The sequence below is a fragment of the Melanerpes formicivorus genome, unplaced genomic scaffold (assembly GCF_026170545.1).
Source record: "Melanerpes formicivorus ecotype bairdi unplaced genomic scaffold, bMelFor1.0.p_v2 SCAF_22, whole genome shotgun sequence".
Classification (NCBI taxonomy): domain Eukaryota; kingdom Metazoa; phylum Chordata; class Aves; order Piciformes; family Picidae; genus Melanerpes; species Melanerpes formicivorus.
In genome coordinates, this window is record NW_027142374.1 from 6853626 (window position 1) to 6880856 (window position 27231).

Consider the following 27231-nt stretch of genomic DNA (forward strand, 5'->3'; position numbering starts at 1 on the left):
TTTTGCCAGCCACTGTCGAGAGCTGGTTATGTGAGGCACTGTGTTTCACTGGCAGAACAAACAAAATCCAAATGCACACCAGAGTTTCCATCCACATTGTGCTGCTTCAGTGAGGGAAGGTCAGAATGTTCTCTGCAAAGCAGCAGAGAATGCAACTGGATGTTATGCACTGCCAGGTCTCTCCTCTCATAACCTTCCAAGATGTGGCAGAAATAACACAACCTGATGTATGGAAGAGGAATATGTCATGATGACAAGAGGAAGGACAATGGAACTTCTCTGAGAGTAGCCAGGTGGCTCTCCCATTTTTACATGGCAGAAAGTAGCAGAGTGGGTAATGAGGACACATTATGTGACAGGCTGTTTCTCATAGGGTTGCCACTTGGCTGCCATCTGCAGTGACACCATCCTGCCAGTTTGTCATTTTTTTCCCAAACATGATAATGTTAGTGGGGCTCCTAAGGTGCAGGTACATTTTGCCCTTGTTGGTGCCCCAGGGCACAAGTACATTTTTGGCCTGTCTGATGGCCAGGGTGCAGGTAGATTTTGAAAGGAGTTCACCATCAATGTGTGTTTTCTGAAAGCATGCTCCAGGTGCACAAATCCTTAATGTTCTGGGAAGTTGTGTGGGAATTCATTACTGGAGCTGTACCAACAGTTCTGACTCTGCAGCCACAAGGAGCAATGGGAAGCAGGATGGATGGAAAACTCATAATCTGAGTTCTAGGGGAGTTGGAGCGATAAGCAGCACACACAGCACTGCAGCACCAGGCATCCTGCTGACTTGTCAAGGAGAGACGTTAAGCTCTTGCAGCTTTCAGATGTCTTAGTAAAGTATAGTGATGCTTAATACATCAGGGATGGCATCACACCAAAGCAGGTCTGAGAAAAAATTACCTCTTAACTACTGTGCATGAAAGTGAAGGTGTTACAGCTTCATGTGTGTCATCTGTGGTGTAAGTGTGATGTTGGAGTGATGTTTTTGCTCTAGCAAGTATATATGAAGTTATGAAATGGGTTTGTATATTGATTTTGTATCCTGTTGTTTTCCATGTCTGTTATTTCAAGCTCTTTCATCTCTGACAACCATTACTAAAAAACCCCTAACATCTGCATGTTTATTATTTTTAATGGAATCATAATATTGATTTGGTTGGAAAAGACCTTTAAGATCATTGAGTCCAACCATTCTCTAGCTGTACCAAGTCTGATGCTAAACCATGGCCCCTCTGTACCACTTCTCTGGATCTTTTAAATACCTACAAGGATGGGGATTCAGCCACCTGCCTAGGGAGCCTGTTGAAAAAGGCTTTGAGAACCCTTTCGGTGAAGAATTTTCTTCTAATATCCAACCTAAACCTTCTCTGGTGCAACTTGAGGCCATTTCCTTTTGTCCTATCACTTGCTGCTAGGGAGAAGGGACTGACCTACACATCCTTTCAGTGAGTTACAGAGAGCCAGAAGGTCTTCTCTCAGCCTTCTCTTCCCCAGGCTAAATGACCCCAGTTCTCTCAGTCACTCCTCAGAAGCCCTGTTCTCCAGATCCTCCACCAGCTTCTCTGCCTTTCTTAGGACCTTAAGTGTATGAACAAATCAAAACATAGACGCCAGCGTTAGATATTGGATACCAAATTAGGAGTGCAGTTTTAAACGCAGAGTTGATGAGTACATATTGTGAAGGACAAGAATGAAAATGATCAGTATTTTGCATAGCAAACCAAAAGCTGTACAGTAACAGAAACAGTTGGCAAGTTTTGACTGTATGTCCTGGTTTGGCTGGATGGAATCCTGAGCCAGCCGTGGTCTGCAGGCCATTAGCAGTTTCCAGTTAGCCAAGACATTAAGCTGGGAGGAGCAGAAGCTGGGGCAGCTGTCCCAGGCTGGCTCCAGGTGTGTCTCAGACCATAATTGTTATGCTCAGTATAAAGGGAGAAGTTTGCAGAAGCCGAGGCTTTTTTTTTTGCTCCTCTCTTTTCATTTCCTCCTGTTTCTCCCCATCCCTGGAGGGTCTTGCTCACCATCGTGCTCTGATTGACGGTGCTTTCCTGTTTACTGTGACTGCTGTACATTGCTGGGCTGAGTATAATTTCATGTACTTCACATTGGCATTGCAATTAGTTTTGCTGTTTTGTTAAACTCGTTTTCATTTCAGCCCAGGGGTCTCCTCTCCTTTTCCCAAGCTCCCTTCACAACTGGTGGAAGGGTCATCAGGTGATTGAATAGCTGCTATACTTTAGCCCTGGGTATGGGTTAAATGGAGACAGTGTAGGGGTCTTGCACATGGGTTTTCCTCCATTTTTGCAGAATAAAGAGCTTAAAGATTAAAGTATAGAGGAATATATAGATTTTTCAGTTCCCTGTTATATTGCTTCCAAGATGACTTTGGATTTCCCCCAGGAAGCGTTATCAAACTTTTCTTGATCTACAAAGAACAAGAATTCCTCTGGTGTTCTGCACTGGCTGAACTCCCTCAGCACCATGGCAGCACTGATACCCAGTTTAATTCACAACAGCAGCAGAAATTCTCTTCCCCATTGTGATCTATGACCCTTAGGCCTGTCAAAAAAAATGTTGCACCTCCTCTGCTTGCATGATCTGCACAGTTATTACTTGGTGGCTTTGCTAAAGGAGAATTTTAACTGCTAAATAAACTTAGCTGGACAGCCCCTGTATGTGGCATGTTTGGGGTTAGTAAATTGTCCTCTCATATAAGTGAGGTTGGCTCCCAAGCCTGGACTCGCATCGAAGCTCTTGTAAGGCATCAGGAAGTTTTCATTTCACAAGCCCCATTTCAGAACCACTAATTTTAGTTTCTTCAGAGAAATTGAGATGTGTTTGTTTTTTAACTCTGTCATATGGCAGGAAATTAAATTATGTTGTTATACTCTTGTTGCCAATATGGGCTGGGATTAATGTCTCTTGAAGCTTTTTGTGGTGTAGCAAAACCACTAGGTTCTAGAAAGGGGATTAAATGGCTCTTAGCTGGTTTGCTGGCTGGATTAAATATCAGTTTGTGCCCCAGTTGTATGGCCCTCAGGGGCTCTGGCTCACCAACATCCTGCTGGTCATTGTCCAGTGCAGAGCCTGGGTGCAGGTAACATGTTCAAGTCTTTTCTTCATCCTGAAATGAAAATGTAATTACCCAAATCTCAGTTACTGCACTCCCAAAACTCATCTGTGTCATCAGTAATCATGGATTGAAACAGCAAATTCTCTGAACTTGGTGTCTTCTGTGACATTTGCACAGGCAGATTCTGTTGCAGCTCCCCCTGGAGTGTGATGTGTGTGAAGAAATGCTGGACTCCTGCTCTCAGCTTCCATCCTGGGCAGCTGGAGCATGTCTTCAGAGAAGTGGGGTTGATTTCTGAGACTGGGTGCTGTCTCTGGACCTTGTGACTGGATGAGGGGGGCCTCCCAGCAGATTTTAATTTGAAAGTGAAGGGGAAGTGGTGTGTGGTGATGCTGCCATGCAGCAAGAGGCCCTGGAGCCTTGCTCCAGACTGGCAGGCAGCTTAATTGCTTTTTGTTAGCAAGCTAAAGTATTCATTTGAAGGTGTAGAACTGTTTGTCTTTTTGCTGGCTTTGGCCTAATTACATGTAACCCATGGACTTGAATCAAGTTGTTAATATTCATCTGGTGTTTGCAGAGTCTCTAAATGGAAGTACTCGATGTGCTCTGACTTCACATGCTGCATCTTCCTCCTGTTGTTAGATTAGACAAAGCTAGTTCTCCATCCCAGGGCCCAATGCTGCAACCCCGTGCTCATACTAGGATTGTCAGTAGGATCAGAAGGTTAATCTTTTCTGTTGCTTTTAATCTTTGAAAACCCAGATACTTCTCTGCCCCTGTGTACCACCACCTTGGCCAAACCACTCCAGGGTTTATTCAGAGGGGCGGAAACGTTACATTGATCTCTGATTGTATGATTTAAGTAAAAAAATCCAAGATAAGCTACAATCTGTGGGTGAGCCCTGGCTGGTTTAAGATATTGCAGGGAATTTGGTATTTGTTTGGGTGGGTTCTGTTTTCATGGTGTGGTTCACACACCAGTGCCTGACATGTCTCTGCCCATTATGTGCAAGGCAGCACAGCAAAGTTTGCTCCTGCTGTATAATAGAAGTTGAAGTATCCAGATGGAGCTGCATAGGTTGCGGCCCCTTGCATTATTCCATCTTTTATTTAGGCCTGACAAGCTCAATTAGCATTATCTTGTGCTTCTGCATTGAGGGGAGTTTGGTTAAAAAGGCAGAAGAGGGAAAGTGGAAGATAAAGGAACAATGTGCCCAAAGAAAAAGCTGTGAAAAACAATAAAGGGTTTATTTGGGAAGAGCTTTCACCTAGTACTGAGCAATGGTAACAGCTATATTAAGAATCCTCTGAAACATGACTTTTTAGATGCCAGAACTTCACAGATCTGCTTTTCACCATGCTGCAGTCTAGCAAATAAGCTGGTGCTGATGACACAGGTGAAACAGGACACATACGACTCCATCCAGCTAAACAGGAAGATATTTATTAACCTGGATGCTGTGGCCCCTCATCTACATTTCTGCTCTGCTCCACTGCAGCACCTCTGCTACAGACCCTGCTTTCAGGAGCTGGGGAAAAAAGAGAGGCTTCATCTCCCAAGTCAGTGCTGTCAGCACAGCTTGAGATTCACTTAGACCCGAGTGATCTCATACATTTATAATACTTCCCTTTCTTTTGGCTCAAGGATATATTTAAATGAGGGGAATGTTTAGGATTCTTCATTTTTGAGCAGTTTTTCAAGTTTTGGCAGCTAAGCTGACACACTCCATTTCAGTGACTATGCAAGCAGGCTGACTTTCAGAGGTGCTGGGCAGCTGCTTCTCCCACTGGTGGTATGACCTTTACAGGGTCAATAGAAGACACAGCTCAGCTACACACCTTTGCTGAGGAAAAGCAGTTTGTGACCAGTCTCAAAAGAGCAAAATACCAAAGTATTTGGAACCTGAATACCTGTAGATGGTTTCATTGCTTGACTGTGGAAGCTTGGGAATAATAATTTATTTTTGGTTTCTTGAGGAAGGGATAGAAGGGCTGTGTGTGTATGTGTGAATAAAAAGGTAAAGCTGAAGCAGATGGTGAGGCCCAGACCTGGTTTCAGGGAAATTCCAGCAACACATGAAACCAGCTCTCAGGGTCAGATCAGTGATGAATTTACTTTGTTAGTGCCCTGCTGTGACTGGATAGTCTGGTAAACGTTTTTGTAGCACAGGAGTCTGTGGTAAATACCATCAAATGTGCTTTGAGGTGATTCCTAATCAGCTCAGATCGAAAAGTTACAAGTAGCTCTGAATGACATGTTAAATAAACTGTTAGACCTTTAAATACCTATGTCACAGCTGACATCACACTTCCCAGCTGAAATCACACCTTTATAATGGTAGAGACTGGGTCCTGGCATCTGAAATTCAGATGTGGATCCAAAATGTTGGTGTGGGTTTTTTCCCCCCCCACTTTGTGGACTAATTTCCCTTGGGGGGTGGGGGGGGAAGAGGAATAAAAGGATACAGAGAATTACCTGAGTCTCCTTTTTATCTAGCTCCCAACAATCCAGCAATAAATTTCAAGGCATTTCTTCTTCCTTGGAAGAGTCAAATCCCAGGCTGACCAGCTATGCAGAAAAAGATCAAAGAGGTTTTTTCTGGAAATAGTACAAGTAATAATGAGGCAAAGTTCTTTTTTCTGCTGTAGTACTAACAGTCATCGATACTCAAGCACTGTGGTTAACCATCCCTTCTCAGCCCACCATTTCTCTGCAGGCATGTCTGAATTACTTAATTTTGACCTGGCTGGAGTTAGTTAACATTATCAGCAGAGATGCACCTTATCTTTCTGACTTTCAGCATGAAGAGAGACTCTTATCAGGTGATGATAAAGGAAAGAGAATGGATGGCAGGAAGAACAAAGCCTCAGTGATATCTTTCTCATTGTTTCTTCCTGCTGAGGCTTTTTTAGAGAACTGTTTGCCTGCATGACCTTCCTACTGCTCTGATTTATTTGACTATTAAAATAAAAACTGAACTTTGGAATATGGCTGAAGGGGAAGGAAAAAAAAGTATCAGTTGAGATAATTGAACTGCACTAAACCCAGCACAATCCACAGTTCCCTGTGTTTTCTCCAGTAGAATATTTCCCACTCTTCTCATTTGTTATCATTGTTTCCACCCAGTACACTGGAGGATGAAAGGTAATTGATCTGTAGGTAAACCAACTGCAGTGTGGAATGGAGTGCACCCTGAGCTGCAGTAAGAGTTGTCATCATTGAATGTATTCTGCACATGGAAGATACAAACAGCCAAGCATTACTCAAGTACAAACTGTTTCCCCAAAGCTGGGAAAAGCAGCCCACTCCCAGTATGGATGGGTGTGATGGGCAGTGCAACAGCACATCTAACTGGTCTGCTGTGGTGTCCCTCAGGAGTGAACCTCCATGGTCTTTGCTGGCCCTTTGTGGTTTTTGCTTCCATTGAAGCTGGTGACCTACTCAATTTCCATGATTCCCAAACCTCTTCGGCTACACTCCAAAGACAGAATCCTCTGTCCATCCTGTTAGAATGGAGTCACCATGTTCTAGGTCTTGTTGACACTGAACTGGGCATTCTTGTGATCCATTTGAAGTGATGGACCTTGGACACTTTCCCTGACTTCTCTGTTAACAGTGTGTTCTCTTATGGGCTCTGTCATGGCTGGGGTCTTCATCCAGCTTTCAGGTTTTCAAGGTTTGCAATCCCACTGATGGCATCTGAAGTGTCTGGTTGGTAGAAATTGAGATTTTGGGGGCTTTCTCCTGTGTGCTCTGATTTCCTCACCTGAAGGCTTTGCTGTTTTTCACCAGATAAGGATAGCCCTTTTCTGAAATCAGGTCTTTACCTGCATCCTGACACAAGAATTCTATTTTCTTATATCTCAGTGCTGATATTTATTTATGAGTATTTCTTCAGGACCTGTCTGTGCTTCATGCACAACTATTTCTCTGCTGGAGCCCAAAAGCATCCCCACATCCCCAGCTGAGCTGCTGCCCAGGAGCAGCTCTCACTTCCCACCCGGTGTTTGCCTGTGTTATGTGCTGGTGCCTGGGGTTTGCTCTGCAGCTCTCAGGCGTTTTCCCTTGCATCTGGGCGCTCCTTCACTTTGTATCTGCTGCTTTGTGTCTGCCCTTGGCTTGTTCTCCCCAGGGCATCATCACAGGCTCCTCATCAAAGCTGTGTGTGGTTGGCATGGGGCCACTGCAGCTTCCCTGGTGTGAAGGTCTGGTTGCTGGTCAAGACTCCTCTTGCTTTACTCAATGCAGTGTGTGGTTTTCGTGCTAGCCAGTACTTTGATCTCCTCTCCTCCTTCTCTAACTGTTCTAATTGCTTTATCTAATGCTTGGTTCTCCTGCTTTAGTAATTTTTCTTGTATTTCTGAGATTTGATTCTATTAAGTTCTTATCCTTCAGCTCTTCATCCCCAGCTTTGAAAGGGAGGTAGTTTGTTGTCTGCTGCAGCTGAATTACCTTTGCATTAATTGCCTTTGTAGGGCTCTGATTTTACTCATAGAGTTTTTACTTTTTTTCTTCCTATGACGTATTTTTTTCTTTGAAAACTCTTCAGCATTTACGTCAAACAGCCTGCCTGGATTTCTGCTGCTTGCTTCTCTGAGCTTGTCATTAAACCCCCAAGCTCTACTGATGTTATTACCAGTTTGCCCAACACGTGTTACAACATTAACCACTCTGAAGCTGCACAGCAGTTGTCTGTGTTGGCTTCTGCAAGGATTAACTTTCTTCTGCCCCTTCTTCTGCAGTGCTTTCTGTTCAGGACATGCAAGGGTGTGTTTCTGGTGCTAGCCTGCTTGAAAGCCATTGCTGATATATTTTCTGTGTTGTTTCCTGTTCTGGGTTTAGCAAAGAACAATAAAGAGGCACGTGAGATAGAAATATAATAGAGTTTAATGGCTTCTAGCACAGCTAATTACACAGCAAAAAGGCACTTTTGAAGTTTGTGTGCCTCTTGGGCAATGAGCCTGCTTTACTCAGTAGGTTGCAAATAAGATATGTCAGCGAGACCTTTTAAAGGTGAATCTGCATCTCCTTCCTTCCTAGAGGAAGACACTACAGCTTGGATACTTCCTAATATTGTGGGGCTGCTGTTGGCCCCTCCTGGGACAGATGCAGATATCATGCCAGGTTTTGCCAGCGTTCCTGGCACAGAGGGAAAGCTTCCTGTGCCTCCTTCCAAGGTACCCAGTCACAGCCAGACAGTGTGGTCCTGAGGGCATTGTCACAGCCATCTCTAGCTGCAGCTGACAGGCAGCAGCCTGATTTCCATCTTAGCCCACTGACTGTTGTATAATAAACCGCAGGAAAGGCACGTGCAGCCCTTTTCGTGCCAGCTAGAAAGACATGAGATGGCCTTTTATGTTATTCATTCCAAATGGGTGCAGAGAGGATTTGCATCCCAGGAATGCACAGGTCTTCAAGGGGCACCTTGTGCACTGCTGCGCAGCATAGAGGAGCTTAAGTAACAGATTCTCTTGTGATTGTTTTCAGTGGCAAGGATCTCAGAGTGCCTGGCTGGCTGCTGTTGTTTCATAACTGTGTTTATACCATGGCTTTACAGAAGCATAGCCACAGAGTGCAGGCAGCTGCCATAACCCATTTCAGCCCATCAGCCCTGAGCTGATACTGGTACTTTGAGGGATGCTAATTCAAGAGACATGAGATCAGGTTCCCCTGCCCTGATGTGCTGCATAGGTCCCACAGGACAGCCCTGTGCTTCAGCTCTTGCCTGCTGAAGTTAGTAGCATTTTTCTCTATCAGCTTTCCAGACATAGTGGAGCTGAAATACTGAACAGATAGAAGAGGTTGAGGAACCAAGAGGCTGTGGCAGTGGTAGCCATCTCATATAGAGAACTGGAACAGCCTGCCCTTGCTGGGGTCTGCTGGCTGGGTCATCACCAGCTGAGAAGCTGGCTGTAACTTGGCAAAATACGACCTAAACCATATGGCCCAGCAAGGAGATGGTGATGGAAATCTTTATGGCTAACATTTCACAGAATGTAAACAACAGATTTTTCTACACAGAGATAAAGATGGAGATTAATGCTTGAATTATCCTGGATAATTAGTGTAGCAGGTAATTATTTAAAATCTGGCACATCTGTGAATATATCACTTTGAATTAGAAAAATCCTCACAACGGCTACAGTGAGATGGCTTTGGTAACCCTACAGGGAAATCTTTATGGCAGATTAATTCTCACTTCAAATGGCAGAGATTTGCAAGAGGATTATGTAGCCAGTATGACACATTTGCATTGTGGCACCAAGTGATACAGGGTGGTTTTTTTTCTCACAGAGAAGCAAGAGCTGGTTTCTTTGAGTCTGTGTGTTCCTTGAGCTTGAGGGCTTGGCCCTTTTAAGTAGAGTGTTTTATAGCTGAAATGAGAAGCAGTGCTTGAAAGAAAATGGTAACAAGAACAAGGGCAAAAGCAACAAAAGCTCAAAGAAGACAGTGAAATCCAAACTGGGATTTAAATTCTTCAAGCAACAAGGTCACACTTGCAAGAGTGGATGTGTTTCTTTAGTTTATTGTAAATGTTACCAAAAAGTTGTCATCTAAGAGGATTGTGTGATAACAGCACAGCTCTGTGAGGATCCTGTCCTCACTGCACAGCTGCTCTGCTCCAGGCTGCTTGCCATGGCAGTGCTGCAGGGCACATCTTGTGCTGCTGACCTTTCCTTGGTGCTCTCTGCCAGGACCCTCCTCAGGGGCATAGCACCCATACTTCCTCTTGTCCTCACTCTTATGAAACTGACTGTTACTGAACCTCTCATTGTTATGTCCATGCTGGCTGTCCTTGAGAATGGGCTTCAGGATTCCACCTCCTGTGACCCATGTCTGTAAATCAGCAGTTAGTGCAGAACAGAATCTTCCAGCAGGAGGTTTGGGCTTGTCCATCACTGTGCAGCTTTGTGGAGGTGTGGTGGCCAGGCCAGGCTGAGCAAGGAGAGGACCCTTAGGCTGGACTCTCACTGTATTGGTATTTGAGTGTTCACCCACATGCAGTCTTTGCAACAGCTTTGGCGCAGAGCAGCCTTGGACTTGGGCAGCTCTCAAAAGTATCAGTCTTGCCCAGTGGCCTGCAGTCACTGGGGAGATGCTCCAAAAGCCTGGAGCATGCCTGGTGTCCACTGGGCCACGTTCACAGCCAGTGCAATGCCTGAGGAGCTGCCTGTAGCTCATGAGTGCTTCAGGTTTGAGTTGGGTATCGAGTGACTGCTAGAGGATGGTACCAGGAGGGGAGTTAGGAAGGCTGTTGCTTTTTGTGCAGATTTCACTGCTCACGGCACTAAAGAGCTCTAACCAAGAAACTGGTGGTTTCCTGGCACACATAGGTGTTCTCAGTAAAATGGAAATGTCTCTTTGCTGTGTATTTCCAACACAAAATTGCTGCCAGGAGCTCTGATCTGATTTGCTGAGGTTCTCAAAAGATCAAGGTGAATAATTGAGACAGGCTGGGTTTGTAAACCCTGGGGAATTGACAACAGCAGCAGCAAAGAGAGAGGAAGAAAAGACAATTGGAGCTTTGTACAGAGGTTATATTGTGCTTGTTGGGTGAGACTGCACAGAAAGAAATACAGCTGGGGCTGAAGGCAGACACATTTAGATCAACAGGGATTTGTTCAGACCAATCACAAAACCTCCCAAATGAGAACCTCCTGCTAAGTTCCACATGCTGCTCTGCACCTGCCTTCAGCCCCTAGTCAAGCCCATGTCATCCTCTTGAGCTATTTTTAAAAGAACAGAAAGAAAACTTTCTGTTCAGAAAAATGGTTTTAGGCCTTTTCCTTCTTCCTTTCCAGAAACTGATTTGCAATCCCCAAGCTACAGCTTTGCTTTGCCTGCCTCTGCAAACAGCCTCCAACACCTGCTGCTACATCACCTCTGCCCAGGACTTGCCTTTTTTATAATGTGCTGAAGAAAACTTCTGCTAAAACAGCACACCTGAGCCCATCCCAACACTGACACTGGACCTTTGTAGAAGGGAAGGGTAGATTTATAACTAGCTCCAAACTACCTTCTCCCTTCTGAATCCTCAAGATGACACTTACACCTACTTCTGTATTGACAAAGAACTTGTCTCTAGCCAAAACAACTCTCCAGCTGCCCCAGACAGTGCTATCAGTGCTGCCAGGTGTTTGTAGCTCCTGCACACCCTGAGCAAGGCTCCCTCACAGCAAGGCTGAGTGACTCAGTATTGGTCTTCTGCAGCTGTTCCCCTAGAAAATGCTCTAGATGCCTGAACCAGCAACACGCTTCCTGTCTGCAGCCTTTCAAGATGCAGCCACCACTAGGTTTTCCCTGGCAGTGAGCATGTCATAGATTCACAGAATGGTCTGGGTTGGAAGAGACCTGTAAAGCTCATCTAGTCCAACCCTCCTGCAGTCAGCAGGGACATCTGCAAGACATCAAGTTGCTCAGAGCCCCACACAACCTGACCTGCAATGGGATAGGGCATTTGCCACCTCTCTGGGCAATCTGGGCTGGTGTTTCACCACATTCAGTGTTAAAAAAGTTCTCCTCATACCTATTCTAAATCTCCCTCATTTAGTTTAAAACCACCACCCGTTGTCCTGTTGCAGCAGATCCTGCTAAAAAGATTGTTCTCATCTTTCTTATTGGCCCCTTTAAGACTGAAATGCCACAATAAAGTATCCCTGGATACTCTTTTCCAAGCTGAACAATCCCAGGTGGAGCACAGAAAGCTGTAGCTTAGGCCCCTTCTCTGCCACCTTCCACTTCCCCCACAGGCAGCTCACCCTCTGCAGCAGCCCCTTGGCTCACCTAACCTGTGCTGCTGGTCATTCTTCTGAAGATTGTTTCAACTGAAGCTGCCCAAACAAGGAAATATGCAGGTAGAAAGAGAGGCATGATTGGGCAGGGATTGCTTCTGGAGGAGGCAGGGGCAGCTCTGCCTGTAACTCTGAACAGTTGTTGTCTTGTGAGGCTGGCTGTGGAGCTCAGAGCACTAACCCAGAGGCTGGGTAGGAGGGACAGCAGTTGTACAGCACCAGCACGTCCTGCTCTGCTGAGCTTGCTGCAGCCTGCAGATAGAAAGGCAAATGGTGAAAAAATGAGTCGGATTTGGGTTTTTTTCGGTGGCAATTATTTCTGCTGCTGCAAACTGCATGTTTTACTACCCAGAACTTCATTTCCACCACCATCAGCTTGTAATGCTCCATGGTGATGGTGCAATTTCTCTTGCTTACAGAGTTTGATAATGTATGAGGTAAAAAGCGGCATGGCAGGCTGCTTCTCTGAACCTACCTATGGCCTGAACACAGCCCTTTCTGTAAGCTGGCCAGGGATAGTGGTGTTCTGGGTTGATTCTGACCATCTGCAGAGGCTGATGCGCTTCTGGGCCACTGAGGCAGTCCTTTTAAATGGAGAGCTGCATATAATTGGAATACACTACTAAAATGGAGCTAGCTGCACCTCACTGTCAGAGCATGGGCATATTTTACCCATGTCAGAGCACTGAAGCATAGCCAGAAAGCCACTGTAGTAATATTTGGGGCATGATGTTCAGCTATGTTTTATTGAACTCCCTGTCCTACACTTCACTGCTTGTTCCTGAGAGCTGCAGCCCAGCATCCTTCACTCAGGAGCTTGTTCCAACATGGTTGAGATCTTCTCAGAAACTAAAAATCCTGCGTTGTCCTTTTCTCCTGCCTTGTGCTGTTACTTGGCCTGGATCCTCACAGCTTTGCTTTAATCCCATGTCAAGACTGTTAACACAAGTGCTGAATAGCTGAAATGTCACAGCGCCAGCTTAGCGCTGCACTCTGCAGTGGCAACAACACACATTTACTGTTTAAATGCAGTGTGCTGTTGATTGTCAGCTGTGTTTAGCACTGTGTGGCTTGACGGCTTCAGACTATTGAGAGGTATAGAGAACAAGTCTGGTGAGGAGCATGAGGGAACTGGAGTTGTTTAGCCTGGAGAAAAGGAAACTGAGGGGAAGAGTTGCCTCTGCAACTCCCTGAAAGGAGGCTGTAGTGAGATGGGGGTTGGTCTCTTCTCCCACACAACAAGTGATAGGACAAGAGGAGATGGCCTCAAGTTGCACCAGGTGACGTTTCAGTTGGCATCACGGGATCACAGGATGTTAGGGGTTGGAAGGGACCTCCAAAGATCATTGACTCCAACCCCCTTGCCAGAGCAGGACCATAGAATCTAGTGCAGGTTGCACAGGAATGCATCCAGATGGGTCTTGAAAATCTCCAGAGAAGAAGACTCCACAACCTCTCTGGGTAGCCTGTTCCAGTGCTCTGTGACCCTCACAGTAAAGAAGCTCCTCCTCATGTTGAGGTGGAACATTCTGTGCTGTAGTTTATATTCATTGCCCCTTGTCCTATCACAGGGTGCAGCTGAGAAGAGCCTGGTCCCCTCCCTCTTGACACTCAGCCCTCAGATATTTATAAACATTTATTAAATCCCCTCTCAGTCTTTTCTTCTCCAGACTAAAAAGCCCCAAGGCTCTCAGCCTCTCCTCATAGGGCAGTGCTCCAGTCCCTTAATCACCTTCATAGTCCTCTGCTGGACTTTCTCCAGCAGATCTGTGTCCCTCATGGCTTGGGGAACCCAGAACTGGATGCAATATTCCAGGTGAGGTCTCACCAGGGCAGAGTAGAGGGGGAGGAGACCCTCCCTCGATCTGGTGGACACACTCCTTAATGCACCCCAGGATCTCATTGGCCCTCCTGGCTACAAGGGCACATTGCTGACCCATGGATAGCTTGTTATTCACCAGGACTCCCAGGTCCTTCTCCACGGGGCTATTCTCTAGCAAATCATCTCCTAACCTGTACTGGTGCAGTTTATTATTCCTTTCCAGATGAAGGACTCTGTACCATGTAGATGTGGTGCAGAGTGGCATGGTTTAGCAGCAGACTTGCAGTGTTGGGTTAATGGTTGGACTTGATGATCTTAAAGGGCGTTTCCAGCCTAAACAATTCTCTGATGTCTCCAAGTATGGAGTTTCGAAGTGGGCAGAAGTCTGCTGACTCCATGAACCAGACTGTGAATAGCTTGACGTGGGGATCACCATTTTGCAGTCTGTAAGGTCTGTGCTGCATAGCCTGAGCGTTCCATTCCAGGGAGCTGTATGGACTGTGTGCCTACCTGTGCAACTGTAAAATGATGCTATTAGTGTTCTACCTTTGCTTTGTTGGGATGAAAAACAGGAGACCACAGCAAGCTGGCATGGTGATAACATAAATGAAAACAAAGCCCCCCAAAACCCAACCAGTGAAAAGACTCCTGTTTGGCTTAAGGATAATGCAGAGACAAGATTTAAAATACAGCACCCATAAAGTGTGTCACTTCCTTATAAGAGCTGAATTAATGGATGCTATAAAACCCCAACAAATCAAAACCCACTATGAAAGATCTTTTTCCAGAGAAGAATGTGAGAATTCATTTGATTTGGACATGAGAAACAATGGTAATAAAAGTGTTAGCAAAAAGCAAAGCAAGAAAACACATTTTATTGCTTCTTGTATTGGTGAATTAATAACACAGCCTCTAAAGGACAAAGCTGGGCTTTAGCATGGGAAATTCTTTTTGCTGAACATTGCTGTCATCTCATTTCTCAGTGGCTGGTGGTTTTACTCTAACTACATTTCACACTGATTCTTTTGTTTTGTTTTTTTAAGTACACCCCAGCAAGGGATATGGAAGAAGTGATTCAGCTTTGTCTGCAGCTGGAGAAATCCTTTACTGCTCACATCACCTCCTCGGCTGTGGACATTTGGTCCAGGAAAGCATGCCTGAAGCTCTTGATACTCTCTTTCCTTCTCTTACAGGACCATGCAGATATCGAGTGGAAGTTCGCACGGACGAAGCTCTGGATGAGTTACTTTGATGAAGGTGCCACTCTGCCCCCTCCTTTTAACATTGTTCCCAGTCCCAAGTCAGTCTGGTACCTTTGCAAGTGGATTCACAATCAGCTGTGCCCTGGCAATGACTCTTACAATGAACAGAAGAGGCATGAAAACCTCAAAACATTCACAGTAAGGAGCTGCATGTTTTCATATTTCATTTTTTGAGGGTGCTTGTGCATGTTGTGCATGTCCAGAACAAGGGGACACAGTCTCAAGCTGCACCAGGGGAGGTTTAGGCTCGAGGTGAGGAGAAAGTTCTTCACCGAGCGAGTCATTCGTCATTGGAATGTGCTGTGCAGGGAGGTGGTGGAGTCACCGTCCCTGGAGGTGTTCAGGAGGAGACTGGATGTGGCACTTGGTGCCATGGTCTAGTCATGAGGTCTGTGGTGACAGGTTGGACTCGATGATCCTCAAGGTCTCTTCCAACCTTAGTTATACTGTGATACTGTGATGTTTGGGATCACGAGGGTCACTGCTTTGCAGTGAAGTAGATTGCTGGATCTTAACTTGCTAAGAGCTGTCAGGAGCTCCAAAGACTACAGAGGTAACATACCTGTGCTTTTGTCTTTCCAGGAGCGGCATGCTGACAACCTGATTCAGAATCAACATTACCAGGTAAACTCTTGAGCACAAGGTTTTTCTTTGCTGTTTCTTCTTCCTGCTCATTTTCTAATACCTACCTTCCTGCTTGCTTTTAGAGTATATTTTGATAAGGTTCTCTAAGAGGATTTTGCTTATCATGGATTAAGCATGTCCTCACTAGAGGTAGGCTGGTTCAGTAAATCACTCTACCTTTTCAACCCCTCTGAAGTAGTGATGAACTTGCCCGCTATCAGTCTGGCTGCTGAAGTCAGAAGTGACATTACCATTGCCATCAGAGGCACCAGGCTGTCACACCATCCTGATCAAAATAGTTTCTGCAGCATTTTACATGCTCTCAAATTGGTCCTCTCCTGCTCTTTTTAAAGCATCCCTAACTCAACTAGTGGTTGGGATTTTGTTTTGGATGGCTCAGGAAGGAGGACTGGTTCCTTTGCTAAATGTTGCTTGGTTTGTTTATTCTCAGCCTGCCTGTTAAGAGCTCATTAAAGTCAACCCACAAAATGATGAAACTGCTAAAAACATCAGTACCTGAATTCCATGTGAGGTATTTTTTTATGACAGCATGCTGGAAGGAAAAACCTTCTCCAGAATGTTAGGTGGCAGGTTAGCCTATACTGTCAAAAGCCATTAGTGATTTGTCTGCTACTTTTTGAAGAGTGTTTTTATCTGAAGTTGATGTTTAAGGTAATTAGTCACTTTTGACAGAAGATAGTTGGTACTTTCTGACTTCACAGCACAGCTTACAGGTATCAACATTTGGATCTCCTAAAAAACCTCCCATTAGAACCTTGGTGCAGAACCTATCTTCATGCTTGTTGTGGCTCAGACTTGTTATCCCTCTTAATGAAATGGGGGAAGTGAAGGGAAGGTTTGGAGTATCCTTTCTGTACACAGAGCTTAAACTGTGTGTATGTTGGCCAGCACAGGTGAATGCACAAGCTCAAATACCAGTTTGCTTGGGTAAAGCCAGCAAGGAGGTACATAAACACAGAGCACAGTGGATATGCTATCTACAGCTACCTGAGGGGAGGTTGTAGCTGGGTGGGGGTTGGTCACTTCTCCCGGGCAACCAGCAAACAAGAGGACAGAGTCTCAAGCTGTGCCAGGGGAGGTTTAGGGTGGATGTTAGGAAGTTCTCTACAGAAAGAGTGATTGGCCATTGGAATGGGCTGCCCAGGGAGGTGGTGGAGTCACCATCACTGGAGGTGTTTAGGAAGAGACTGGATGGGGTGCTTGGTGCCATGGTTTAGTTAATTAGATAGTGTTGGATGACAGGTTGGACTCGATGACCTTGAAGGTTTTTTCCAACCTGGTTAATTCCATCCTATTCTACTCTACCAAAAATTGTACCATAACAAAGAGCCCAGGTAACACAGTGACAACACAGGTACTGGCGTGGTGCTTCAGTGCTTCCAGCACTGTCCACAGGCACTGCAGCAGCCTTGAAAGGAGTTTTTAACCTGCCCAGGCAGCTGGCAGCTGTGGTTTAACATGAATGTGCATTGCCTCATGGGATCTTGGCTGTTCTTCAGACTGTTTATTGTCAGCATACCCTCCATGGCTTTCAAACACTCAACATGGCAAGTTTAAAGCCTATCAGGATATGCAGGATATACACATGAGATTGGTAATCTGAAATTCCAGCAGTGGAAGCAATTGCTTGGGGATGTTCAAGAACATCAAGAAGCTTTTCTCCATGACTCTCACACATGCAAAACAAAACACCTGCTTGCTGCAGTTAACAAGGGAGCCTTCAAGGTGGGAACTATAGACCCCTTTCCAAAGGTTTGTTCTGTTTAAAAGAAACTGTTCTGGTTCTAAGGGTAACTGATGTTCTTTTCAGACAGTTAAGTCAGGACAGCCACTGCTGGTAAGAACTCAGTGACAAGCACTCAGAACAGTTTGGTCAGCAGCTGAATCCCTTGTGTTGTTTTTCAGGAAGTGATAAGGAATCTTGTGAAAAGATACGTCGCAGCGATGATAAGAACTTCCAAAACCAATGAAGGTTTAACTGAAGAAAATTTCAAGGTAACTTATTATTCCTTAATGATAATTTACTATAAAAGTAGCCATTTGCAGATTTCATACTAACTTAAGGTGATTTGTAACCTACAGTGGAAACAGGACTCGTACTGGAGCTGAGACTACACATGAGGTGCATGTAAAGGTTTGTGGAGCAGAGGACATTATTGGCTGAGTGTCTTCTCATGACTGGCTCACAGATTTTAGTATACAATGTTACAGGCAAAAGCATTAGAAAATCATAGGAACAAATATGTGAGGCAACATCACCTTCCTAATCCTGACTCAGAGCCAAAGAATGAGTCTGGGTTGGTGCATATGAAGAACACTTACCAACAAAGTTAAAGTTTGGGTTCTCACCTAAACAGGATTTTTGCTATGTTGCTAAATCAACCACAGTTTCTTGTTGTCTTTAACTGTCTTATTTGACTTCTTTTTTCTGGGGGGGGGGGGGTAGGGCAGGGTGGGCAGAGAGGGCTGGTCCCATAGGCTGTAGAGACAAAGAGCGTATGAGGTCTTCGGTTTTCAGGATCACAGTACAGTTTCTGGTGTGTCACTGCATCATCATCTGTGGCATTCTTGTACGTGTGATCTGGTGTCAGCCATTTGCATAACTCTGAACAGCTCTACCAAGGGAATGTGATCTCTTTCATGTCACAGATAAAGCTGCAAACTGCAACTCATCTCTCTTCTTGCCCTAGGAGTTAAAACAGGACATCTCAAGTTTTCGTTATGAAGTTCTTGACCTCTTAGGAAATAGGAAGCCCCAGAGGAGAAGTTATTCTACCAGCAGCACAGAGGTGTCCCAGAAGGATGAAGCAAATGAGGATTGTGATGAGGAAAAACCCAAAGCCAAGAGTGTATCTTTCAATGTAGCCAACAAAAAAAAGGACTTCAATGTATCTGCTCTGATTAAAACCATGTCTGGGATTGATATGGTGGAGGAGAAGCCAAAAAGCAACGGGATTGGCAAGCGCTCCTTTGTCCGGAATGGAAATAGAGTCCAGAGACTTTCCAGCTCCAAGAAGGAGTCCTTTAAGAGATTGGGTCTGCTCTTCTCCAAGATGAATGGACATGTACCTGAACCAAACTCAGAACCCATGTACACTATTTCAGACGGAATTATTCAGCCACACTACATGTGGAAAGACATTAAATATTCTCAGATTGATAAAGGTAAAGAAGAGAATTGTTCTAAAAGTGAAATTAACCTCAATGAGGTGGGCTACAGTGGGAACACAAGACTTACAGGACAGAGCAAGGAGTGCCCTGTGGTTTGTACCAGCTCCCTTCACTGTGCTTCCAGTATTTGTTCCTCTAATTCCAAACTTATAGACTCGTCAGAGGATGTGTTTGATTCATGGGGAGAGGCTTGTGACTTGTTTATAAACCAGTGGAAAGATGGGCAGGAGGACCATGTTACCACTCGGCTATAAGCAGAGCTACCTTCACACAGCCAACTGTTTCTCATTGTTTGCTCTCATCCCATTCAGCCATTGTTTCTTTTCTGTCCACGGGTGAAAAAAGTGTAAAACCCTGTTAGCCTGTTTTCTAGCCATTTGCACCTTTAATTTGTGGGGGTTTTTTTCACACTCACAAATACTAAACTAAAGGTCTCACCATTTACAAGATTGCTGTAAGCCACAGGAATCCCTTCAAATGCACTTGGTTGTCAGACCCCACAGACTTCAGAGATGCTGGTGGCTGAGTGAAGGATTTTCTCCGGCGCCCTCATCATACCACTGCCACTGGGCTACCACTGCTGCTATCCAACACCATGAGCTCTGCCTCCTGCTCAGCTTTCCTCATCAACACAACCAGCTGGTGAGCAGTGGCTTAGCAGGAGACTGCAAATCCTATTTAAATGTCTTTTTAGAAAGGGTTTCAACTTACACCTGGCTTTTTGTTTTCTTTAAGCAATACGACCTCCAATCCCTTGGTTGTGTGTTGTGTTACAGGTTGTTATATTAACATTGTAAATTGTTACTGCATAAGAGACTATTTTGATCATCCAGCTAGAACATGTTATGATTTCCTTGTTTACCTAATTCCTATAAGAATTTCTCCCTGTAGTGAGCAAAATGACCTTCCTGTTAGGCTGACAGTGGAAGTCAACACCTGGCCTTGCCACCACGTTCTGCATAGGTGAACTGACCCCAAGCCATCTGTGGCTGCTTGAAACAAACCTGTGTGGTTCTTCTATTGCTAATGGGCTGAACTAGACCCCAGCACCCTTATACCTCACAAGCTGTGTCTGGATTTTAAAACTCCTGCTCTTTCACTGCTGCATGGCCTTTTTGCTGCCTCTTGGATGGATGTCAGGCTTCAGGAAGAAAACCATCCTCCTGGTATGTGGTAAATACTAAGGGACATCATCCTCTCTAGGCCTGTGAGCTGCACTGCTGAAAAACAACCTAAGCAATAGCAGCTCAAACTGCATCTGGCAGCCCAGAAAGTCTCTGTAGTCCGTTTTCTAAGGGGCAGCAAAAGGGAATAGGGCAGGTAGATGTTACCTTTGATTTCCCCAGTTGTGGTAGTGGCTGGACAGGGCCTAGCAATGTCAGTGCTTTTATCTTAAGGAGAAATGAGAGCAGAAGACAACCCCATCGAGGGCAAAATGGTTGTATTGTTAATAGTGAATTTTATTTGACAGTGTGATACTTGAACTTCCTTCTGTGGTGTTGCTCAGAAACAGAAATGATTGGCACTTACCCCCACTTCAGAGCTGTCATTATTCAGCTGCTTTCCTGAAGAAAGCAAGCAGTGTCCAGAGGCCCAGCAACGACCATCCCCTGTGGCAGAGGTTCATAGCTGTGTTCCTGCAGTCAGGCTGAAGGCATTGTTCCTAGGGGAGATAAGGTTGGCTGCCAAAAATCACCTCTTCTGTGAACTGAGTTGTAAGTTGCCTTTGTAAGAGCAAAATGCTGGAAAATCCACACCTGTAATTGGAACTGTTCAGGTTTTACCAGCAAGGGTCAGGAGCAGCTCTCCTGGCAGCATGGAGGGGTTGGAAAACAGGGACATCTCACTACTGCAGTCCCCCACAGAAGAGGTGGTGGGACACCTGTAGCAGCCTGACTTTTAAACCTGGCACCCTCCTCTTGCTAAGAAAAAATACTGTTAGGGTTTCCCTTTGGGCACCTATAACAGCATGATGGAGCACATGTACACCAGAGGCAAACATGAACAGTGCAGCCAGCTCCTGCAGCAGAGTTGCAGATACCAACACAGCAGGCTCATAAGAAGTTTTCAGTACAGACCTCATGGAGACCATGGCTTTAGGCCAGCTCTGGTACCAACAAAAATCAGCAAGGAGGAGCACAGAGAAATGTTTCTATATTCCTTGCTTATAAACACCACCAATCTTGCCACTAGCATGCACTGTAAAGTCCAAAACATTTAAGCCTCTAGAGGTATTAAGGCATTTTTGGATCAAGATTTGAGGCTTTCATACTAATTGCAGGGTTAGAGCTGTGGAAAACTGCCTCTCCTTATTATGAAAGGGTGAGCAAGCTGACATTGGCACTACACAAGGAGACTTGCAAAATCTGAAAAACTGAGCACATTTCTGGAAAGATGAACAGTAGTGAGGGCTGCCACAGGGGAATGAAGGAAGGAGGCTGAACCATTTTAGGTGTCACCTACCCAGCCTGCAGTTTCTGACCTCTACTTGACATGGGGCCAGTAAATCTTTGTGGCATTTTCTGCATAAGGAATAAGAATAAAAACAATACCAGTATGGTTATGCAGGTTACCTCAGCTGCATTTAAGGCTGGGGCAGAAGCAGGGGTTTTGCCCTTGGACAGTAGAAACTTTTCCATAAGAGCAAGCACACTGCTACTGGTGGTGATGATATTGCATTATTCAAACACAGTACTGCATTAACAAGTACAAATAACATTAAATGCAATTAACTCTGCAGTGGTGCCCCCCTAAAATGACACCAGGCAGAATAAATCCCTTCGGAGCAAGCTGTGTGAACTATGTTCTCCTGCTGTATCCTGAAAGGGCAGGAATAGGAATGTCCTGATGGTTAATGCAGGCTGCAAAAACCCCTCAGTAATGTTGGTAAAGGCAAGAGGTACAGCACATGGCTGCTTGGCTGGGGGTCCCCTGGGATTTGCTTCATGAGTCAGCTCTTAGCTCCCAGCTGTGAGCGAGTCTGAGCTGACTCTGGAATTCAACACAAATATTTGATTTGGCTGTGATTAATATATGTGTCCAGGAGTTTGCAAAGCTGTCAGCTTGGGCCCCCAAAAGGCAAAACGCTGTTTCATTGTATCTATGCATCCCCTTTGGTAGCAATAGACATTAGAGCAGCTGGTGAATTATTACTCTAAAACAGGAGCTTCAGGGGAGGGAAATTAAAGTATCTTATGAAAAATAATTTGATAAGCAAAATGGTGGGTTGTTTATAATTCACTTGCAGTCACAGTATTTGGGTTTTCACTGGCATTTTTCCATTTTCAGTTGCTCAGAAGAAAACAGGTTTTAGTGACAATTACTCATTGCTTCAGAGAAACAACCTACCCCCGTGGTGTCTGTGCAGGTGAACCAGGGAAGGAGCTGATGGGGCACTTCAAACTTCTCCTGTGAGGCATTAAAACTTTCCTTTGGCTTAAGTCTAGGATGCACATCTGTGCCCCAACTGGTATATGCCTAGCCTTTAGTCTGTGGGCTTTAATAATAAGCCTGATACATATGCAAGGAATTAGGAATAATAAAGATCTCAACTACTTTGCCTTTCTTTAAGTTTCTTCTCTGGAAGTTGCTTTATTTCTCATCTCCCATCTGTGGTATCATTTTCAACTGGCTTTTTCAAGCAGCAAACCCACAAATGATCACCAGTTAAGAAGCAGCAGCTAAATACCATCCAGGGTTAAGAATCTCCAACAGAGATAGAAAGTGTTTGTACTCAGGTCAGAGATTAAAGAAGTTGTTTTAGAAACAAGAAATTAACTGACATATCTGCAGATCATTTAGATAACTGCAATTGTATACTCCTCAGTGACTGGTATATATGTAAATATGCATTGGTGTATGTGGCCCCTCCAGAGGAAGCATGCAGAGCAGCTGGAGCGCAGGATTAGTCGACAGCACTTCTGAGCTCTGTGACCACCTCTGCCACTGACTCACCTGTGACCTTGGGCAAGTCACTGAGCCTCCCTAATGCCTCAGTTTCCCATCTGTAAAATAGGGATAATAATGCTTACCTACCTCGCAGGGGGGGTTAGTTCATTATTTAGGAGCACTTTGGGATCTTCAAATTCAAGGCGCTATATACAGTGAGTAGTTAATACCGGTAGCAGTAGTAGGATCTTTTATTTTCATACTTTAGGTTAGGATTTAACTCTGTGTCCATTGCGATAGTTTTCAGTGTTAAAAACTAGCGTGGTTTCCTGCAGAGGGAATTGAGGAGATTTCTGCAGCAGAGAGCAGGAGCAGCATACCCTGAAAGCCTAACCTCTTAACACCCTTGCTTTTGTGATTTTTGTCTCACTCTTAATGTCACCTTACTGTATTTGTGTTTACTCTTTTTTCTGATGCTACATGTAACATAATTTTTAGCAGGAACAGCCACTGTAAATATTAAGAGTATTTAAATAAATATATTCATGTATAAATATAAAACCTTACCTTTTCTGGAGGTGCAAACTGGCTGATGTGACAGCCTTCTAAGCAGGGGGAAGTTCCACAGGCAGCTCAGCACTGATGCACAGGGCAAGATACTGGAATAGGGCTATAGATAAGTTTCACCATAGGTCATCACCTCCTTTGTATTCACTTTTCATAGAATCACAGAATGCTTTGGGTTGGAAGGGACCTTTAAAGGTCATGTAGTCCAACCATCCCATCCCTGGCAAGGGCAGCAAGCCACACAGATGACCAGGTGTCACAGGGAGGTAAGCATAGGGAGGCCATCACTCTGCTGCCCATTTTGCCCCCAGCAGCAAGGTAAGGAGCTCCCTTGGGCAGTGACATGTCACCAGCACCATGGCTGCTGGAGGAGCCTTTCCTGCACAGCAGGAAACTGTCTCCTGTGTCCCTGTGAGGTGGGTTTTTGCCCTGATTTCCCTGTAGGCACAATTCATTTCTCTTTATTGGTTACTCAAGATAAAAGGTCATTGATTTGAGAAACAGGAGCTCTAAGATGTGACTTGCAGTGAAGGCACTGTGAGCATTCTGAGCTCCCTTCCAGGAACATGAGTAGTTGCAGGGTCTCTGCCCCAGATATGTGGACAGTTACTAACAGTGTAAGTGAAGATCTGATTTACTGGAGGGTTTTCTAGTAGTTAGAAAACTACAGGAGCACCTGCTGCTTTCACACCAGTTAGTATATATGCCCCTTCCCTGGGGACTTCTAAAGCTTTGATTTGATATTTGTGTTTTCCATTTTGAAAGAGCAAAAATCCCAGAGAAAAGCATATTTCAATTAACCAGGAAGAGGCTTCATTTTTGGCTGAGTTCTCTTTTAACCAGGGAATTGGCCTGCAGCATGCTCTCCCCATCCCACAGACACATCCATGAGAAGTTCTGTGCTGCCTCAAAGCCTGATTTGCAAAGAAAGAGGATCACTTTCCCACCTCTATTGCAATTCCACAGTCACACAGAATAGAGCTATTAAGGGATGGATGCACTGAAGGGGCTCTTCATCCCTTCATCCCCATCTGAGGCAGGTGGCACAGCTGGTTGCAGCCTGCCAGGGTGTGCTGGAAGCAGTGACTCCCCTTCCTGTAATGGTAAAAAATAAAATACAATCAGAAGCAGTGAGACTACAGTGAATAATAAATCAGCCTACTGGAGGAGCAGCTAAAATAAACTGTTTCCAAAATAATCTGTAGTTTTCAGAGAAGGTGTAACTTGAAAACTAACCACTATAAAAATCCCACACTGAGTGTTTTTTGTGGAGGAGGCAGGGGAGCACTCTGGGCTAAGCATGTTAGTGTATCTCCCAAACATTTGTAATTGGATTCAGTTTCGCTTTCACACCACTTCTTTACCTATTTCAGGCCATTACACTTTTACAAACAAGTCATTTATAGATTATTTGCATAACTGCCTCCACCCACAACACCTGCAGCTCTGGAGCAAATTCATGACCAAGGTATTTAAAAGGCAGAAGTGTTCAATCCTTACCTTCTCAACATTGCACAATGCTTCATGCTTCAAGCAAACACTTTTACCTGCAAAGCAAAACAAACCCCTCAACCAGCAAAAGCCACCTATCATTTTAGAAGCCAGATTGAGCTTGCAGGGCTTTTTCTTTTCCATACACAGACCCTGCTGTCAGTGGCTCTTCAATGGCAGACAGCACAGCCCAGTCCTCCTGGCTAGTGTGTCCTCCTTCAGCATGGTTTATTTTGGGGATTTTTTTTCCCCCTCTCCCATTTAAAGTATTTCCATATCAGCAGCAATTCCTGAGCCAGAAGAAATGATGTGCTTGGGACAAGATGTGATAAATCAAGGAGCTGGCCTTTTAGCATGTGAGCCAGCAGAACACTGTGATACCTTTATCCAACAGAGCAAAATGCCTTTTGACTATAAACAGCTGGGATTGAGCAAGGGGACACTTTTTGGTCCAGGTATTTTTTGGGTATTGTACAATTTTACTTAAACCTACTAAAAGTGTTTATGAGGTAGGTGTGGGAACAGGAGAGTTAGGACTCTTTGCAAAGCAGAGGATAGTAGCAGATGCATAAGTAGACTATTTTCTATATGGCAAGCCCTAGAGAGCCGGGCTTATGCTGCCAACAGTTGTTTTTGGCAATGGTAGTATAAATTTGAGTCTTCATTAAAAAGAGCTGTCACAGGAACAGCTTCACACCTGAGCATATTTTAGACTATTATTTTACTTCATGGGATAAAAGGTGAGGCTTTTCCTCCCCAGCCCTCCTTCTTCCTTTAGTTTTGGTCAAAAATTTGATGGTCTTTCCCAGGCAAAAAACTTTTAGAAGCTGTAAGGATGTTGTGTATGTAAAGATGGAGTGGGGACCTCAACATCTGCCAGTGGAGTAGTAAAAGCCACCCCTGGAGAAAAGGGGAAGAGCAAAGAACAAAACCAAATGCTTAATTTTTTATGTACTTTTCTACTCGCATTCCTTCTGTTTGTAGCGCAGACTTCATGTCACACCCTCATACAAGGTGTAAAAATAAAATGATGTACAGAATAAATAAAATTATTTATTTTATGTGTATTTTTAGCTTAACTGGAAACTGGAAAAAAAAACAACCTATAAAAACCCAATTTTTCCCCCAACAAACGTAAGCCTATTGAAATTCGAGGTGTTTCTACCTTTTCAGATGTAACATTTCCAGCTGCCTATTGGTAATAAACATTTATGAACAGCAACAGATTTGATATTTCATAGTTTTGTTAAATTCTGTTCAGCACGGATCTCTGAAAGGCTGTCAGTGGTCAGAGGAGCACTTAAGGGCTCCAATTCTGTAAAGATTTATCTTGGTATTTACATAAAAAGAGACACGGCACAGACCTGCTTACCTCTTGTGAAGTCAGCCACCCAAAGTTAAGCAAATGTTCATGGGCAAGAGCTGAACAATACCTGGCTGGGGGGAAAAAAACAACCCAAACTTATTACAACAAAAACAGCAAACCATGGCAAGTGCTAGTAAATAATATGCACCACACAAATGCAATTCCTTCTGTACAAAGAAGTCTAAGTAATCATAGAATCATTAAGGTTGGAAAAGATCTCTAAGGTCATCAAGTCCAACTTTCTACCCAACGTGTCCATGACCACTAGACCATGTCCCAGAGTGCCATATCTGCTTGCTTTTTGAACACCTCCAGGCATGGTGACTCCACCACTGACCTAATTCCATTTTAGCTTAGCTCCCAAAGATAGCCTTAGACCAGCACAACTTCATCAACCCCACTGGAATATAGAGCAACACAGTTAATAGTGTAAAAGAGTCATTAAGCAACAACATATAAACATAATAAAACTGTGCTCACACAAAGCAGTCCTCCAAGCAAATCTCATTGATGTACTGGACACATGCAGATACGTTTCCATCAGCTACCAGAAGCTCTTGGTCAAGCCTCCAGCAAAACAAGAGTTTCCTCAAGTTAATTTTCCTTGAAATGTAGACGATTCCTGCACAAGGGAAACAACAGGGACACACAGAGAAATAAACACAGCCCATGCCAAAAGCTGCAGCAAAGCCCAGGCCACAATGATCCACAGCTCCAGAATTTTAAATACCCAGATACCCAAAAAAATAGAACATTTCAAATCTGGATGTGCACATTCCCACTCACATTAGAAAGTCCAGAAGTTCAGAGTTAAGGCACCCTGAATTCCCAGTTGTGCTTCCTAGTCCAGAAACTGGAAACAAACTACACCTGAAAACTGCTTCCATCCCTTCAGCTATCCCTACAAGACAAATGTGCTGCAGCAGGAAATAGCAGATTTGACCAGGAAGGGAGGAGAATTTTGGCAGTGTATTTATCCCCTCTTCCTCGTACTTCCTGAGAAGTAACACAAATCAGGCATTCATATAATCATCACAAACATTAAAACAAACATTTTGTTGCTTTAAACTATGATTCATTAAAAAAGCACTGGCTTAAAAAGAGTCAAACCCCACAAGTTTATATCTGATGGGGAAATGTAAACAGGCAGGGTAGA

The 27231-nt window shown here is 44.4% G+C and overlaps 1 protein-coding gene across 2 annotated transcripts in view; it reads left to right on the plus strand.

Annotated features, from left to right (window-relative positions):
- TRPC5 (transient receptor potential cation channel subfamily C member 5) overlaps positions 1 to 25923 on the plus strand; it is a 91495-nt gene extending 65572 nt beyond the window's left edge. For both annotated transcript variants that reach the window (XM_068152001.1, XM_068152002.1), the window contains exons 9-12: positions 14879 to 15085; positions 15530 to 15571; positions 17498 to 17587; positions 18283 to 25923. In XM_068152001.1, coding sequence (XP_068008102.1) covers positions 14879 to 15085; positions 15530 to 15571; positions 17498 to 17587; positions 18283 to 19017 — 1074 coding nt within the window. In that variant the 3' untranslated portion in view covers positions 19018 to 25923. The remainder of the gene's footprint in view (positions 1 to 14878; positions 15086 to 15529; positions 15572 to 17497; positions 17588 to 18282) is intronic.
- The last annotated feature ends 1308 nt before the right edge of the window (positions 25924 to 27231 follow it).